The sequence below is a fragment of the Pollachius pollachius genome (assembly GCF_949987615.1).
Source record: "Pollachius pollachius genome assembly, chromosome: 14".
NCBI classification, from domain to species: Eukaryota; Metazoa; Chordata; class Actinopteri; order Gadiformes; family Gadidae; genus Pollachius; species Pollachius pollachius.
The window spans coordinates 12193873-12213032 of NC_136947.1; the positions used below are offsets into that span (position 1 = coordinate 12193873).

Below are 19160 nucleotides of genomic sequence, written 5' to 3' on the forward strand. Positions count from 1 at the left end.
CAAGACACAAGATAACCAGATAAGCTGAGCCAACAACATGGAGAAAGAGGTAAACACAAACAACTCAAAAATACCCATTTAGCTAAAAGAGATGATGTAAAAGACACAAACAAGATTTACAATTTAAATTCTACAATTTAAACCATCTTATTTCCACTGTCATCTACTCACTCACATGCACAATCACATACACAGACAGACACACACACACACGATAATTTGATCTTGAAGGTGAGGATGGTCATGTGGCCGTGAGCCTAGAGTTTGCTTGAAGTAATAACAGCAGTGTGTTCATCAGTGATAGACCTTCCCTTCTCCATTTTGGTTCCATCACTGCCATTGAAACACAACAAAGATTAGCACATGCAAGAATGACAATCAGAATGGTACTGTCTTGTACAACTGTGGTCATGATCCGTCTGTCTGTCTGTCTGTCTGTGTAGGACTGAATGATTAATCAAATTCAAACCGACATCGCAATGTAATATAATGCGATGTGCAAATGATAAAAAAAGCTGCGATAAAAAAAGGGGGGGGGGGGATTTGTTAATGTTACTGACTGGTGTTCAGCATGATTCGTATTTATTTTTATTTTACAATTCAATAGTTTAATAAAGATGTTAAAACATCAATTCATGCATCAATTTATCTCAACACATCGGCCTGGCCTTAAGGAAAAAGCTGTTTATATGTTGACTGCTTCCAATGTTGTGTTGGTCATACTATAGAATAATTTATTGCTTGTTTATTGAATAATACAGAACATAAGGAACTTTAAAAAGATTCAGCGCCATGTGTGTGTTTGCTTGTCAATGTCACAACTTGGGCAAGAGTGACAGCCTAGAAGACCAACAACAAGCTGGGCACTTAAAACCACACTTAAAAATCAGATCAATTATATCAGTTGTTATCTCCAACCCTCGGCGTCTCATAGATCACAGATCAGTTGTTACCTCTGGACCTCAGCCTGTGCGGTGGAGTCTGCCAGCTCTCTCCCGCGCGTCTCTGGGAGCAGGAAGATGAGAGCTCCACCCAGCAGGGTGATGCTGCTGAACACTGAGATGGGTATGGACCAGTGGTATAGTGCCAGCAGGTTGAGTGAGGGAGCCAACAGCCCTGCCACTCTAGTCGCTAGGCCCCCTAGTCCAGCTGCAGTATGTCTGAAAAAACAACATCACTATCACTGTCCTTGTCGTCTTCATATTCTTCATTATCATCATCCCCTTCATCCACATTATCAATCATAATCATTATCCTAATCAACCTTATCTTCTTCATAATCAACACAAATCTTCATCATCACCATTATCAGCTCAACTCATCAACTATCTTCAGAAACACCAACCACCTTCATCCCCATCATCACCACCACATAGGGGAGGAGTGAGAAACTAAATAACACTCAGAGGTCCACTCAAAGGACCTCAAGGTGTGTTGTTGTCTTACCTCGAGGATGTGGGAAACAGCTCCTGAATGTAAACGCTGCATATGCTCGAACCCAAGATCATAAGGATCCGCGCCAGGATGGCCAACACGGTCACAGCGATGGCATTTCCTGTGATGTCAGAGGAAACGTATAAGAAGCCAAATGTACCGTCTTTATCTTCAAAGAAACAACTGATTTACTACTAAAGAAGACACTCTTGTCAACAGCGCCTTACAGTCAATGCAGATGCATGCCATTTAAGGTGCAGTATGAGAGATTGAGTGGCATCCAGTGGTGAGGTTGCAGATTACAACAGAGTGTTGTATATGTCTTACCCAACACTGTCCCGTCCACCTATATAATGTATCCGAGAACGTTTGTTACCTGCGGGAACAGCCAGGATGCTGAGGCACACTAGACTCCCCACCAGGAGGGTGAACATCAGGGATAACTTCCTGCCTGCGAGCTCCAACAGCCAGAAGCACAGCAGATGAGCCGGTAACTCTGTGAGTCCGAACAGCATCTGGGTCAGGAAGATGTCCAGCCCAAACTTCCCCACGTTAAACGAGAGGCAGTTAAAGGTGAGGTTCAATGCAAACCTAAAAGATTGGTTAGTAAACAGATTAAGAAAAGTATTCGTAATCATGTTACACAACGCAGGTCATGTTGCCAGGTTTGAAACCTTTCATTGTCTTCTACTTATTTCATTTATTTCACGAGGACGAAACTTTCACATTTTGAATATTTGTGACTGGGAAAAAAGGGATACAACAACACACAAACAGACAATTAAACCAACACCAGCATGGACTGATGATTTGTCAATAGCGTTGTCTGCCTAAGGAGCTCCAGACCCCTGAGTAATGCTGTTTCAATAATGTTTTCTTTGGCAGGAGCCTCGTAACTTTGTGCCGCAACATAAAAGTTATGCTATTATGAATGTTAGGTTGCTTTCAGTTTTGATAAATATTTCCATTGAGTCCATTTAGAGAGGGTAACCTACAACTCACCATGATAATGTTAAGATCAGGAAGCGTTTTCGAAGCACAGGTGATGTGATAAGGACCCTTATGCCGCCTTTCTCCACAGTCTTATTCTCTGCAATCTGTTATGGATTAGATTCAATTATATCGTAAATTAATTTTCAGTAGCAAAAGTAGAATTCCCCGTCTGAAATATTAACAATATACAAATATCTGTATCTTATATATAAATAAATATGATAATTATTCATCGTTACAGCCGTAGCCTAAATTGTCATGTTTCACCAAATGGCAGACGAGAACCCAATAGCACGACAAGAGAAACACTTCAGGTGAAGAAACAGTGTTTATGCCAAGCAAAGGTCAAACCAGGTAGTCAATCAGTGTAGCAAACAAATCCAGTAGGAGCAGGCAACAGGGAAGGTCCAAAGTCCAAATAGGCAGGTCAGTCCAGTAGGAACAGGCAAAAAGGAAGGTCCAAAGTCCAAAAAGGCAGGTCAATACACGAGCAGGCAGGATCAGAATCAGAATGAGAAGACGCGGGAGAGCTAGGTAAACACACTAGACAATCTGGCAAAGAACTGAGGGAAATGGACCGGTACATATACTGAGGGGCTGATTAGCTAATGAGGAGCAGGCGAGTATGGGGGTGGGGCAGGCCAGGTGAATGAAAACAGCAGGTAATGCAGAGCAGGAGGGAGTGGCAGAGTGAAATGACACGAGTTAGTGTGGCAAAACAGGAAACAGACAAATGAAAAACTAAAGCCTTGCTGAAGTTGTGACAGAACCCTCCCCTCTAGGGACGGCTCCTGACGTCCCACCGGGCTGGTCAGGAGGGTTCCTATGGAAAGCTGAGATGAGGTCAGGGTCCAAGATGTTACGAGCCGGAACCCATGAGCGCTCCTCAGGGCCATAACCCTCCGAATCGACAAGGTATTGAAAACCACTTCCCCGCCGTCGCGACTTGATGAGGCGATGGACAGAGTAAGCAGGACCCCCATCAATGAGCCGGGGGGGGGGGGTGGCGGGGGTCTGGAGGAGGGCTGGAGCTGGCTTTCCTTAACGGGTTTGACCTTGGAGACATGGAAGGTGGGATGAATCCTCATAGAGCGAGGGAGGCGGAGACGGACTGCAGCAGGGTTGATGACCTTAGTGATGGAGAACGGGCCCACAAACCTTGGGGCCAACTTCCTAGACTCTACCCGGAGTGGGAGGTCATGTGTGGACAGCCAAACCTTCTGACCAGGAGGGTAGCATGGTGCAGGGATCCGACGGCGGTTGGCATTTCTCTGGTACCGGTTGGACGAACGCAGGAGAGCAGAACGGGCCCGCAACCAGGTGCGCCGACAGCGCTGGATGAACGCCTGGACAGACGGAACACTGGCCTCTCGCTCCTGCTCAGGGAACAGTGGAGGTTGATATCCCCGAGAGCACTGGAAAGGAGAAAGCCCTGTTGCTGAGCTTGGAAGCATATTCCACCCACAAAAGCTGTTTGGACCAGGAGGATGGTGTCTGGGACACGATACAACGCAAGGCAGACTCCATTTCCTGGTTCATCCGTTCAGTCTGTCTGTTGGATTGAGGATGGAAACCAGAGGAAAGGCTGACCGTGGCCCCCAACAGTTGGCAAAAGTCTGTCCAAAAATGAGAAGTGAACTGTGGCCCCCGATCTGAGACAATGTCACAGGGGAGGCCGTGCAGACGGAAAACATGATGCAAAGTTCAGCGGTTTCTTTGGCAGATGGTAATTTGGGCAATGGAACAAACTGAGCAGATTTAGAAAATCTGTACACAATGGTTAGAATGGTGGTGTTACCCTCTGAGGGAGGCAGTCCGGTGACAAAGTCGAGTGAGATGTGGGACCATGGGCGATGAGGAATAGGCAGTGGCTGAAGAAGACCAGAAGGGGCATGGCGAGCAAATCTGGCAAGCAGCAATAAACTCCTTGGTGTCTTCAATGGAAGCCCACCAGAAACATTGCTTCAGCAGAGCTAGGGTGCGCCTCACCCCCGGGTGACAGGCAAGGCGAGAAGAATGTCCCCACTAGAGGACCTGAGAGCGGAGATTCACAGGCACATACAGACGATTATCAGGGCAAGCACTGGGAGTCGGTTGGTCGGCCTGAGACCGTTCTACCTTGTCCACAATATCCCAGGTAACTGCTCTGATGACCACCTTAGTGTGGAGGATACTTTCATGTTGTGTGGGACAGTTGTCGGACTGGAACTGACGTGACAGGGAGTCTGGTTTGACATTCCTTGTACCTGGGCGATAAGACAGGGTAAGGTCAAAGCGATTAAAGGACAACGCCCATCTGGCCTGACGGGAGCTCAACCGTTTGGCTGACCGGATGTACTCGAGGTTTTTGTGGTCTGTCCATACAACAAACAGATGTTTTGCCCCATCCAACCAGTGCCTCCACTCCACGAGAGCCAGCTTGACAGCCAATAACTCCCGGTTTCCGACGTCATAATTTCTTTCTGCTGGGGACAATTTGCAGGAGAAAAAAGCACACGGATGTAACTTTTGGTCCTCTGCTGACCGCTGAGACAGGACTGCCCCCACCCCGGAGTCTGACGCATCCACTTCCATAACAAACTGGCAGTCTAGATCTGGAAGGATGAGAATGGGAGCAGAAGAGAATCGTGATTTTAACTCACTGAACCTTTCTTTTGCAGCAGGGAACCATTTGAAGGTTACCTTCTGGGAGGTGAGAGCTGTCAGGGGAGCTGCCACAGAACTATAGTTGAGGATAAACCTACGATAGAAATTGGCAAAGCCCAGGAACTGTTGAAGGTTTTTCAGAGTGGTGAGAACCGGCCAATCCACCACTGCATTAATTTTGGTGGGATCCATGTGAATACGTCCGACTGAAATGATGTATCTCAGGAACGACACCTCAGTGGCATGGAACTCAGACTTCTCCGCCTTCACAAACAGTTGTTTCTCAAGGAGTCTCTGGAGAACACTGCGGACATGCTGCACATGTTCCTGTTCAGACTTTGAGAAGATTAGGATATCATCAAGATATACAAACACAAACACATTGAGAAAATCCCGGAGCACATCATTCACTAAGGCTTGGAACATTGCTGGAGCATTAGTAAGTCTGAAAGGCATAACCAGGTACTCATAGTGGCCTCTAGGGGTGTTGAACGCCGTTTTCCACTCATTCCCCTCCCGAATGCGAACAAGCTGATAGGCATTCCTGAGATCAAGCTTGGTAAACACAGAAGCCCCTTGCAACAGTTCAAATGCAGAAGAGATGAGTGGGAGGGGGTACCTGTTTTTAATGGTGACATCATTCAGACCGCGGTAATCGATGCAGGGTCGGAGGGATTTGTCCTTCTTATCCACAAAAAAAAAATCCAGCTCCAGCAGGAGATGAAGAGGGACGGATGATGCCTGCTGCCAGTGAGTTGTTAATGTATTCATCCATGGCCTTGGTTTCAGGGGCTGACGGAGAGAAGAGTCTCCCCCTTGGTGGTGATGAGCCAGGGAGGAGGTCAATGGCACAATCATATGGGCGGTGTGGGGGAAGCGAGGTGGCCCGTACTTTGTTAAACACCTCTTTTAAGTCAAAGTACTCGGATGGAACACCTGAGAGATCTGAGAGCTCATTAGAGGAAGAGGTGTTGAAGGCAGGTAACAAGCAGATTTCAGACAGACCACATGGCAATGTTCACTCCATTGTAGAATGGAACCAGTCCTTCAGTCAATATGTGGATTATGTTTTACTAACCAAGGAAACCCCAAGATGACTGGCTGCTGAGGAGCATTTATCAGGTGAAAGGTAAGGGATTCAGTGTGGTTACCTGATATGCCCAGATGAAGAGGAACAGTGCGGTGGGTAACTGTGCAGAGGAGGCGCCCATCCAGAGCAGTAGCCTCGATAGGCTTGAACAAGGGTTCCTGGTTAATACCCAGCTGCATGGCAAGACCACAATCCATAAGGTTGGTGTCGGCCCCGGAGTCAATGAGGACAGAGACAGTGTGTGATTGTCCATTACAGTTGAGCTGGGCGTGAAGTAGTGCACGAGACAGCATTGCAGAGTTCATGATACGGCTCACCAGCGCCCTCTGGATTCCTGGTGAGCCCTGTCTTTTACTGGACAGGAAGACACGTAATGACCTCCCTGCCCGCAGTACATGCAGCAGTTCTCCCTTTGGCGCCGCTGTCGTTCAGCAGCTGACAGCCTGGTCCGGCCAAGTTGCATGGGCTCAACCGGGTCTCTAGGGGCACCGACGGGAGGAGAAAACATTGAAGTCGGAGGTGACGCTGGAGGAAGTGGAAAGCTCCGGGGAGTACTGGTCAGCGCTCTCTCTCGTCTCCTTTCCTGGAGACGTCCATCGATGCGGATGGCAATGGCAACGAGCGCGTCTAAATCTGTCGGAGGGTCCCGAGCCGCCAGTTCATCCTTGATATCATCAGAAAGGCTGTTGTAAAAAGCGTCAGTCAGGGAGGAAGCGTTCCAGTCACTCTCCGCAACAAGTGTCCGGAACTCAATGGAATAATCAGTCACTCTCCGGCTCCCCTGAACCAGGTTTAACAGTACACGAGCAGCCTCTCGACCAGGTGTAGCATGGTCAAACACCTTCCGATTACAATACACGAGCAGGCAGGTTCAGGATCAGAATCAGAATGAGAAGACGCGGGAGAGCTAGGTAAACACACTAGACAATCTGGCAAAGAACTGAGGGAAATGGACCGGTACATATACTGAGGGGCTGATTAGCTGATGAGGAGCAGGCGAGTATGTGGGTGGGGCAGGCCAGGTGAATGAAAACAGCAGGTAACGCAGAGCAGGAGGGAGTGGCAGAGTCTGAAATGACATGAGTTAGTGTGGCAAAACAGGAAACAGACAAATTAAAAACTAAAGCCTTGCTGAAGTTGTGACATAAATAACATCACTGTTAAGAACAAGTACCCTCACCCTATGATCAATTCAGCTTTTGAACTCCTCCAAGGATCTACCATCTTCTCCAATTTGGACCTCAGGATTGCCATCCGATTACCTTCCGATTACCCTCAGAGAAGGCCGTCACAGAAGAACAGAAAGCCGACTGCTTCTCCTACTCAGCGGTGCCCCAGTCCCGAGCCTGCCCCGTAAGATGGGTGATCATGAAAGCCACTCTTGACCTCTCAGTGAGATATGTGAGGGGCTGAAGTTCAAAAGACAACTTGCACAAAGTCAGAAAAGAGCGGCAGGTATCTGGAGCTCCGGAAAAGCGCTCCAGAGCATTTAAGCGGGGTTCTGGACCCGGGGCAGTGGGAGGTGAAACCGCTGGCGGACGACTGGCCTGCATGAGCTGCTGGAGCTGGCCGCTCAGAGTCTCCAAATGTTGGTTGTGGCGTGCAGAAGCCTCCCGGAAAGCCACCTCCATAGCGGTGAATTGCTTCTCATGATGGTGTAGTGCAGCAGCTTGAGCTGCCATTTCTTGATTCATTTTGTCCATGTCTGCTGGGTTCATTTTTGGCCAAACTGTACTGTCAGGTTTCACCAAATGGCAGACGAGAACCCAATAGCACGACAAGAGAAACACTTCAGGTGAAGAAACAGTGTTTATTCCAAGCAGAGGTCAAACCAGGTAGTCAATCAGTGTAGCAAACAAATCCAGTAGGAGCAGGCAACAGGGAAGGTCCAAAGTCCAAACAGGCAGGTCAATCCAGTAGGAACAGGCAAAAAGGAAGGTCCAAAGTCCAAAAAGGCAGGTCAATACACGAGCAGGCAGGTTCAGGATCAGAATGAGAAGACGCGGGAGAGCTAGGTAAACACACTAGACAATCTGGCAAAGAACAAGCCCTCTTGCTTGTCCATGTGTTAGTCTCCATGGGATACCCTCGACATCATTTCGGACCTTGGACCACAATTCATCTCCCAAGTTTGGAAGGCTCTCTGTCAAGCCGTAGAATCTCAAGGCCTAGGATCTCAAGGGATCTTCCCCTCAAGATTGTATCCAAGAAACTCACCCCCCGTTGAGCCACTCTTTTAGTGCGTTCATACACAACACTTGATTTGGGCCTATTATTTCTAATAGAACTTTGCAAGATACCTTTTCGAATAGGGATTCTGTAACGGTGCGTCTGTTGATGGCCGCTGCTTTGAGAATCAACTCTTTCGCCTCCTCTGTCCTCCCCCTGTCCAGCAGCCATCGGGCCGACTCCGGTATAAACCTTTCCAAAAGTAAGGTGAAATTAGTTTGACCCAGAACATCAATTAGCAACCCCCTGGCAGTGATATCTTATTTGCTACATTCAACCCTATATCCTCACAGCAATTATGCTGTTATGACCTAACCTATTATGAATTAAAATGAATATCGACAAATAAGAAACAAATATAAAAACCTACGATTCCATGGTCCCTATACCATATATCTATTTGAAAGTAGGCAATGGCTCATTTTAATTAATAGAACATTTATGTGTTATCTATCGGATTGAATCATACCTCATCAAATCGCAGCGGATCGTCAGAACATTGAATCGAATTGCATTAAATCGTTCCATATTAAAATGTATTGTCCCTGAATCGTATTGTAGCGCATTTATCTAGATACGTATCAGATCGTCCTATAAAGGAGAGATGCACATCCCTATTTGCGACATTACTTTTATCTATGGAAAGAATTACCACTTAATAACAAAGACAAACGCCAAAGATCTTAGAGATTGGCACTTAAATTCACATCTATACAAAAGACAATCCATATAAAAGTTCCTAAACTGAAGGTTTGTTAGACAAATAATGATGGTGAATGTTAAAAAAAATTTATCATGAATAAATAACTAAATAATAATAATAAAAAAGAAAAGAAGGGAATTCATAATGTATGCGAATGCGAATTGTATATTTGTAATTAAAAATAGTAAGGGAGACAGCCCATTGATAAAAAATATATGACTTATGTTCCAGGGCCCTGTCTAGGGCCCTTTCCCTCTCAGGGGCCCCCTGAATCGTCATTACGTGTGACCCCTGTCTCCCACTGCTATATGTGACCAATACACACCATACGTAGACAGCAACCAGGCCCATCGGCGCCGCCATGACCAACTGAGCCAGCCTCCAATCCCGGATGAAGTAGATGATCCCCGCCATACACGCTAGCCCGGCAGCCCCCGAGAACTGGCCCCCACATGCACCCAGGGAGCGCTTGGTTATCCCTATCCACTCAGTCACTGCAGGGAAGGAGAGCCATGCTCGTGGGTCAATATTCGGCCGGCCGTAGCCCACATGGCATAAACCTTTGACAATCTGACATGTGTCAACAAAGTCCTTTTGTGTTTCAGTTTTGAGGTCCCAAGAAATAGTGGATGGAAAAAAGGTTTTCTTAACGTGTCAAACAAACCCGCACTGTGTAATTTTTTTCGACTGCAGCTCAGTCCTCCGTTGAAACATATCTGAACTAGAAAGTTGGGGGATTTTTCTCAACAAATCGTTTCATTCTGTCCCTCACCTTGGGCAAACGTACATAGTGCGGGTTCAACTATAGTACACAGGTTCAGCTTCACATTATTCTGTAGGCCTGAGTCTTTGGATGGAATTGTCTGAAGATTAAGTTATTAACATCCAAGGTTATGGTGAATGACTTACACTAAACGTTTGACTGATATATCTGCCTTTATATTATATTTGGACTGGGTTCTGAACTGAGTGAAGACTACTAAGAGAATAGGAAGAGACGTATTGCGTTTTGGTGTACTCACTCAACACGATGGCGTTCATCCTGAAGCCCCCATACCCCACGCCCGCCCCAAACTGGGAGGCCAGATATAAGTAGTAGTTGGGACTAAGGCCACCTGTGAGCGTGAATATAAAAAGGAACAGCACTGGAATCTGAGTGGTCCGTCTGCGGCCAAACCTGGCAGAAGAAATGTGTAATTGTTTTTATGTAGAATTTGTGTCCCACTTGTTTTTTTTCAGAATTTTTTGATAAAACAAAGTGGCCTATATTGTTATTTGATGAATGTTGATGTGTTAAATACATAGACCTGCATACTGGATACATAATTAATAATATCGCAATACTTGAATCATCATGTTGACTCAAAAATATATATAGATATTTTTGTTATCCACAAACGTCAATATCGAGATATGGCCCCAGTTGAAACCACAAAATATAAAATCTCACAATAAAATCGTAATATGCTATCGCTACATTTACAGAATCCCAATATTTACAGAACCACAATTGATATCATATTGGTATCATATCGTGAGGTCCCTGCCAATTTACATCCCTATAAAAAATGAAAAAATAATCACCCAAAATACTTAACAGATAAAACTCACGATTCTCCTAAAGGTCCAAACAGTAGCGAACCGATAAGAATGCCAGCCCCCAACACCGTTTGGGCCACCTCCACCACGGTCGCCTTGTCACAAACTAGATCAAACTGTAGGAAACACATAGAGCTGTGAAACAAGAACTGTTTTCAAAACCACAAACCCTATAACACACTACGACTTACATCAGTGACTATGGTGGCCTGGTACAGGGTCCGGTCGTACACCCACCCGTCCCTGCAGGCGGTGGTGCGGTTCAGGCCATACTGGCGGATGGAGTCCAGGGTCCAGTTCACCGGAGCGTACATCAGACACCGGCTGAGGGAGCCGTCTGGCTCCCGGGGAACGGTCAGGTTCAGCTGCTCCTCTTCTGTCAGGTTGGGACCGGCCCCCAGGATCCAGTCCGTGTTACAGTGGCGCTCCGGGTCTGATTCCACAAAAATGACGCTGGCGAAGATAAATGATAGTAAAAGGAAGGGGATCCATATGGCTATAAGTAGTATCTTCTGAAATAATCCAAAGTCTCCAGCAGCCCTCAGCATATCTCCGAAGTCCGCCATGGTGCCCCAAATGAAAGCCTCTGCTCTCAGATGTTACTCACAAGATTGTGTTACATAATCTAGTCCATCAATGTTTTACCTTTTTGATCATTATCTTTGAAAGAGGACATGGAGAAAAAAAAGAAAACGAATGGCAAAGCCCTACAAAGAAATACTACTGTGAATCTTGGTTGGATGCACCATGGCCATTGTAACTACAGGAATTTACAAAAAACACAGGGATGTGTTCAACAATGGAAGGGATGACTAGGTACATTTTTTATCTCCTGTAGTTAGAAGTGATAAGCCTGTGATTGTAAGTGAGTACTTTGCAGAGCAGTGGCGTTTCTGGCCATTCTAGCACCCTACACAAGATCTCCAACCCCCTTCCCCTTTAGAATGTTGGAGTTTTTTGGTGTCTCTCTGTGTTCACATTTCTTAGTCTGGGAACAGGCCAGTGCCTCTCCTACTGATACCAGGTGTTATCACCAACAATCATTTGTTTAGTTTAAGAAAGAAAATGGGTAAAATCCTCTAGGGGCCTCCATGGACCTAAATATGTAACAAATTAACAAATAATATACTTTCTGTTGTTTGGTGAGGTTGTTCATGAATCTCTTACTGAGAAGGTGTTCTAATCCTCACCTTAAATAAAAAACATTTGGGACTTGCTACATCCAAACAAAATGCTTAGTTTAAATAGTAATTTGGATCATTGACACATTGATCACGACTGAAGAAGAAAGAACACAATCCTAACATTAAATGGGCTTTCACCTTCATCATGTTCTCATCCTCCCGGCCAAACCCCTGTCTCTGACCCCCCACCGTTAAGGAGTTGATCACGGAAGCAACTGGGGGGTTAGGATCCTTTCATACAGTCCTTACAATGAACCTCCACTGGTCTGTGTGCCAATCTCACACCTAGATTTGAATCCTCTTCCATACAACCGACAACCAAAGCCTACAACAAGCAAAGCTGAGAACAAGCATACATTTATAATTGAACAACAAATTTAGGGTGTGCAGTGTAGCTTAAGCAGTCAGAAGGGGGCAAGGGTCATGCTTTTAACAATGTTGGATAGGTAGTCAATAGGTAATAGAGGTAGTATGGTCAATGGGAGACCATCATAAAGTTAGCTATAAATAAATGTGCTAAAACCAGTCGATGTTTGTGAGACCTTGTGGAGATATCAGCCTTACACACAGAAGAAACTGTGGCGAATATAATGCCTGTGGAGGTCATTTATATGCCACATAAGAAAAACTAAAACGCACCACTTGGGGGCACTCACACCACTAGCTATCCCTCTCCGTGCAATGTGAATATTTCCACTAATCACCACCATCACCACCAAGTAAAATCACGGGGGAATTCTGTCTCATATCACACGGTACGTTCCCTCTCAAGCTCCACCTGTTATTGATTATGTATCAGTTGTTACCTCTGGACCTCAGCCTGTGCGATGGAGTCTGCCAGCTCTCTCCCCTGGGTCTCTGGGAGCAGGAAGGCGAGGGATCCACCCACCAGGGTGAGGCTGCTGAACACTACGATGGGTATGGAGTAGTGGTACACCGCCAGCAGGTTGAGTGGGGGGGCCAACAGCCCCGCCAGTCTAGTCGCGATGCCCCCTAGTCCAGTTGCAGTCTGTCTGAAAACATCATCATCAATGTCCTTGTCATCAAGGTAGTCATCATCAATCATCTACACCATCAATCATCATCAATTGTAATCATTATCCTCCTCCTCATCCCCCTCATCTTCTTCATCAATAACACAAATCTTCATCACCATCATCAGCCGCACAATTATCTTCAACAATATCAATCACCTTTGTCATCATCACCACCAAATAGGGGAGGAGTGAGAAACTAACTAAAACTCAGAGGTCCACTCAAAGGACCTCAAGTTGTGTTGTTGTCTTACCTCGAGGATTCTGGGAAACAGCTGCTGAATGTAAACGTTGCATATGCTCCCAGCCCAGTTTATAAGGATCTGCCCCATGATAGCCAACACGGTCACAGCAATGGCATTTCCTGTGATTCACAGAGGAACCGCATAGGAAGCCAAATATTCCGTCTTCAGCTTCAAAGAATCATCTGATTAGTACAAAAGAAGACACTGTTATCCACAGCGCCTTACAATGAATACAGATGCATGTCATTAAAGGTACAGTATGAGAGATTGAGTGGCATCCAGTGGTGAGGCTGCAGATTACAACCAACTGAGTGTTGTTTACACTTTCTCGTCCGCCTATATAATGTACCCAGGAACGTGTGTTACCTTCGGGAACAGCCAGGATGCAGAGGCACAGCAGACCTCCCACCAGGAGGGTGGACATCAGGGATAGCTTCCTGCCAGTGAGCCCAAACAGCCAAAAGCACAGCAGATAAGCTGGCATCTCTGTGAGTCCGAACAGAATCTGGGTCAGGAAGATGCCCAGCCCAAACTTACCCACGTTAAACGTGAGGCAGAAATAGGAGAGGTTCAATGCAAACCTAAAGGATTTGATAGGGAAGAGTTTAAGAAAAGTATTTGTCATCATGTTACACAACGCAGGTCATGTTGCCAGGTTTGAAACGTTCACATGCACACTACCTATATCATTTTCATTGTCCTTTGCTTATTTCATCTATTTCACAAGGACAAATCCTTTCACATTTTGAATTCTAGTGACCTGGCTCAAAGGGATACAACAGCACACAAACAGATATCTCAATGGCCACCAGCATGGACTGATGATTTTTCATAGCGTTGACTGCCTAAGGAGCTCCAGACCCTGAGTAATGCTGTTTCAATAAAGTTTTTCTGTCGCAGGAGCCTCGTAACCTCGTGTTGTAACAGAAATGTTATTCTATAATGAGTGCTAGGTTGCTTTTAGTTTTTTATCAGTACTTCCATTGAGTCCATGTAGAGAGGGTAGCCTACAACTCACCATGCTAATGCTATGACCATGAAGCATTTTCGAAGCACAGTTGATCTGATAAGGACCGATATGCCCTCTTTCTCCACAGTCTTATTCACTGCAATCTGTTATGGATTAGATGAGATTATATTAGAAATTAATTTTCAGTAGCAAAGTATAATTCTCCGCAGTGGTGGTGGGTTCGGGAAATATTCATTTGAATATATCTGCCAACTATTAATCAACTATTATCAATGCGAAATAAATCAACTAAAATACATAGCGTTTATCCTCGTTTAATTGTATGATATACTTGTCACTGCCAGCAACCATTTAAAGCGTCTGAACGTCAATGATTTGGGCTAGGCTAGTTATTGGTCATTCGAAATAAAGCCCTCCTCCAAGTTAGGGGCGCCGGCCACGTTGAAGTCAATGTAAGCTCGCTAACTTTTTGCTGTCCATCAAGCAGAGACAGCTTTTCATTGGCCCAAGAAAATTCGCCCTCGGGTCGCAATAGTGTGCGCCCCAGGCCAATGGTATCGCTTTTCTTTTTTGTTATCACCACATGATTGGACAATTCAGCGAATCAATCAAATAGGCTACTTCCCTCAGCAGCATCCGCGCAACACAACTACATGTAGAGAAGAGATAAATCGCTAACTAGCAAGGAGTTCTAACCACTTTCCACCCCTTTCAGTGGAGGAATTGGACTCCCCAAGCAATGTTATACATAAAAGAAGCAAGTAAGTTACATATTAATTTAGTCTTTCGGCCTGTAGCATATAAACAAAATGAAGCAACTGTCCCACATTTCTAACTGCATTTGAAGTAGACATTGAGACTCACAAAAAATGGACGCTATAGGACAGTGATCATGATTTGTCTCAATATCAGAATAACAACGATGGGTCAAATAGCAATGGCTGGTGGAATGGCCATAAAGTAGGTCTGTATATGCAGTGTAAGCTTGTCCGGCCCTGCAAGTCAGGATGTAGGCTATGAATCTGAACGAATAGTAGGTAAATAGGTAGTGGCCATCCCCAAAATGCACCAGAACAGAGGAAATCAAATCTATTAAATTCAATTTCTTTTTGGGGGGGGGGGGGGGGGGGGAGAACCCCAGACCCCCTGTCTATTACTGTGCCCCACCAACATTTTTGAACACCAGCCGCCACTGATTCTCCGTCTGGTATATTAATTTTATACAAGTATCTGTATCTTGCTTAGAAATAATTTAATATGATAATAATTAGAATATAAAGAATCTAATCATAAAGTAGGCTATATAATGCTTAAAAAGTTTGTTATAAATAAGGAGGCTAAACTCATATGCATTCTTATGATGGTTAATAGAGTAAATAAGTAGATCTATAATGTAAAATAAGCAAGTTCCGAGTTCAGTAGTATTTCTTTATGAACTTTGCAAGATACCTTTTTGAATAGGGATTCTGTAACGATGCGTCTGTTGATGGCCGCTGCTTTGAGAATCAACTCTTTGGCCTCCTCTGTCCTCCCCCTGTCCAGCAGCCACCGAGCCGACTCCGGTATAACCTTCCCAAAAGTAAGGTGAAATTACTTTCATTCCAAACATCAATTAGCAACTAGCGCTGAACGATTTGGTGAAAAAGTCATATTGCGATTATTGTGGACAATATTGTGATTGCGATATAATAAACGAATGGTGTCATGAGTCTACTTGCTTGGTTATTAAGGAGAATGCACACAGACTGATAATTTTAAAATGTTTCTATCTCAACTCAAACATACAAACTTAAACTAGCATAAAAATTTCAAAAACTAAAAAATGTGTACAGTACTGTTATATTTTACAAAATTAAATAACAAAAAAATATCTTTTTCAAAATAAAGGCATTTCTGCTGCGCAAACTTGTTAGGTTTTCTGAATAGTACAGATAAATAAAATAAATAGAATAAATAAGAAAATACATATTTTAATTATTATTATTATTATTTTTAATTAAATCGCAGCCATTTGCGGTTATACAATCGCAAAGGCTGATATTGCGATTCGATTAATCGTGCAGCACTATTAGCAACCCCAGTGATGTTTTATTTGCTACATTTAACCCTATATTCTCACAACAATTATGCTGTTATGACCTAACCTTTTATGAATTAACGTGAATATCTAGAAGATATTCCTGTAAATATGTGTCTGGTGAGTCGGTATCTAGCGCTTAATAAGGTAACACAATGGTGATTGCCTGTGAGAGCCTGTGACCCACTGATGAAAGCCCTTGCATTTGCAGGATAATGAATGTTACAAACTTGGGCCCAATTCGGAAAGTCAAATCTCTTAACCATTATGCCACCTTTCCTTTAACTTTGGGGAAAACATCATCGGCTCAAGGAGAGATAAAAGGGTGCTTCCTTTCGAACATAGAAAAGACAGCACTGTTAAAAATGAATTATGCTCCACTTTTCCTCAACTACGTCATTGCGCGACGGCGCAATGACGTAGTTGTTGCTGACCTTTAGCATCTCTAGTGTGGAACTACAATTTTCGAAAGATGGACTACAACAAGCCTTCTTTCGATCCATGCGTTCTTGTCGAATTGATTTCAATCAAGTTGTCGCCAGCAGGGAGAATCACTTAGGTTGAAATTGGCCAACAGGAATATTTTAGGCAATTTGCATCCCAATTCACATGGGAAGAGACTAAACTTACGTTGATGTTGAAATTAACTGCCCCCATTATTCTTTCTTAAATGTGAAGTTGGCATTTATTTTCTTATGATGTAAATTATGGGCTACGAAAATCACTATTATGATGTTGCTCTTTTATGAGTTCTTTCGATTCTTCGACTGTTCTCCATAATGTTTAGTTTACTCTTCCTCTCTTCTCTTCTCTCTTCTGCTTTACCGCGTCTCTCATGAGTTTCCGCGTAGAGTCTGTAAACCTAGCCGGTGGCCTGTGTCTTTTAATATTGCCGCCGTAAAGGATTATGGTTATCTCCTTTCCTTTCGTAAAGGTTGGTCAGGTGACACTATGCTAAGGGTGGGTTAAAGATTGCATCGAGGTACCTTTCCTCTGCATTTTTAGAATTCGAATAGCCATTCCTCCAAGTAGTTCTGGGTCATTTCGTTAGGAAAGGGAATTCCTGAGCAAAAAACAGAATCCGTAGAGGCTCCAAGTGTTTATTGCGACACTGCTTTTATTTCTGGGGGAAATTACCAATTTTCACCTAAAGGTATCCCCAAAGATACAGAAATCTTAGAGATTGCCACTTAAACTCACATTTATACAGAAGTCTAAATATATTTAAAAAATCCTAAACTATTAAACCTGAAGATTTTTGAGGCAAATAATGCTGAAGAAGTAAACCATTTAAATTTAAATTTTACCATTTAAAAAAAAAAGGTAATTCACATTGTTTAATTAAAGGTCCACTTGTGATGTCATAAGATGATGTCTTTTCAAAACGGCTTGTAACAGCTAATCACATTGACACCTGGTGGCATGTCATGGGACCTTTAAGGGAACTAGTCCATGAATAAATAATGGATGTCTAGGGCCCTCTCCCTCTCAGGGGCCCACTGAATCATCTTTCCGTGTGACCCCTGCCTCCCACTGCTATACGTGACCCATACACACCATATGTAGACAGCAACCAGGCCCATCGGCGCCGCCATGACCAACTGAGCCAGCCTCCAATCCCGGATGAAGTAGATGAGCACCGCCAGAAACGCCTGCCGAAAGCCCCGAAGAACTGGCTCCCACACGAGCCCATGGAGCGCTTGGTTATCCCTATCCACTCGGTCGCTGCAGGGACGGAGAGCCATGCTCGTGGGTCAATATCCAACTGGCATTAGCCCACCACGTAGCATAAACCCTCGACAGACCTTTTGTGTTTCGGTTTTGAGGTCCAAGAAATAGTGGATGGAAAACAGCTTTCTCTTACCGTGGCATGCGTCTGTTTAAACCCGCAGTGTCCTTTTTTCCATTGCAGCTCAGTCCTCCGTTGAAAAATATCTGAACTAGAAAGTGGGTGGATTTTTCTCAATAAATTGTTTTATTCTGTCCGCAACCTTGGGTTCAACTATATTATACAGGTTCAGCTTACCATTATTCTGTAGGCTTGAGTCTTTGGATGGAATTTTCTGAAGATGAAGATCCAAGGTGAATGACTTACAATTAATGTCGGACTAATGTATCTGCCGTTACATTATATTTGCTCTGGGTTCTGAACTGAGTGAAGACTAAGAGACGTATTGCATACGGTGTACTCACTCAGCACGATGCAGTTGATCCGGAAGCCCCATACCCCACGCCTGCTCCAAACTGGGAGGCCAGGTATAAGTAGTAGTTGGGACACAGACCACTTGTGAGCGTGAATATAAAAAGGAACATCACTGGAATCTGAGTGGTCCGTCTGCGGCCAAACCTGGCAGAAAAATGTTTAGTAGAATTTTTATCCATATAAAAACAGCTTAAACGTGACAAATAAAACTCACAATTCTCCTAAAGGTCTGAACAGTAGTGAACCGGTAAGAATGCCAGCCATCAACAACATTTGGGCCACCGCCACCATGTTGGATAGGAAATCCTGACGGGTGGGGGGGGGGGATGCATTTAAGCAAATGTATGAAAGCACACACGACATACGCACACACGCACATCCACACGCATACTCAGATATACAGAGAGACACACAAACTATGTACACATGTAAAGGGAGGGGTCCTCAATGTTCCTAACAAGTTTCAAGTTCCTACCTTTTTACAAAGAATTTGAATTTGCCATAACTGCCATTTTTTACACAATCAATACCAATTCACAGATTATTAATAATATCCAACCTTAAGAATAACAGTAGGTCCCCACAGCTACTCTGGGAATACCTATACCTAAATGTCAAACATATATAAATATATACAGTATATATATAACGGCAGTAAAATGAATGGAATTATTAAAAACAAAAACAGTTTATTGCAGAAAAGTCAGCAGACATCACATGTTCACATGCAGTATTATCTAGTAAAATCATGTT

General features: G+C 44.3%; 1 protein-coding gene and 1 pseudogene across 2 annotated transcripts; both read right to left on the reverse strand.

Annotated features, from left to right (window-relative positions):
• Positions 1-257: 257 nt before the first annotated feature.
• LOC307086088 (solute carrier family 22 member 13-like) lies at positions 258-11260 on the reverse strand (the record flags this gene model as incomplete). The annotated part of the gene is made up of 10 exons (XM_079751136.1): positions 258-333; positions 954-1160; positions 1447-1555; positions 1811-2025; positions 2437-2531; positions 8464-8584; positions 9421-9589; positions 10118-10272; positions 10707-10810; positions 10886-11260. The coding sequence occupies 10 exons, from the start codon at positions 11258-11260 to the stop codon at positions 258-260; spliced, it is 1626 nt and encodes a 541-aa protein (XP_079607262.1).
• A 1420-nt stretch (positions 11261-12680) lies between these two features.
• On the reverse strand, positions 12681-18698 carry LOC307085745 (solute carrier family 22 member 13-like; annotated as a pseudogene). The gene is made up of 8 exons: positions 18622-18698; positions 18398-18551; positions 17761-17929; positions 15577-15696; positions 14176-14270; positions 13524-13738; positions 13167-13276; positions 12681-12944 (listed from the first exon to the last, which is right to left on the reverse strand). The product of its transcript is annotated as a solute carrier family 22 member 13-like (transcript).
• Between the last annotated feature and the right edge of the window lie 462 nt (positions 18699-19160).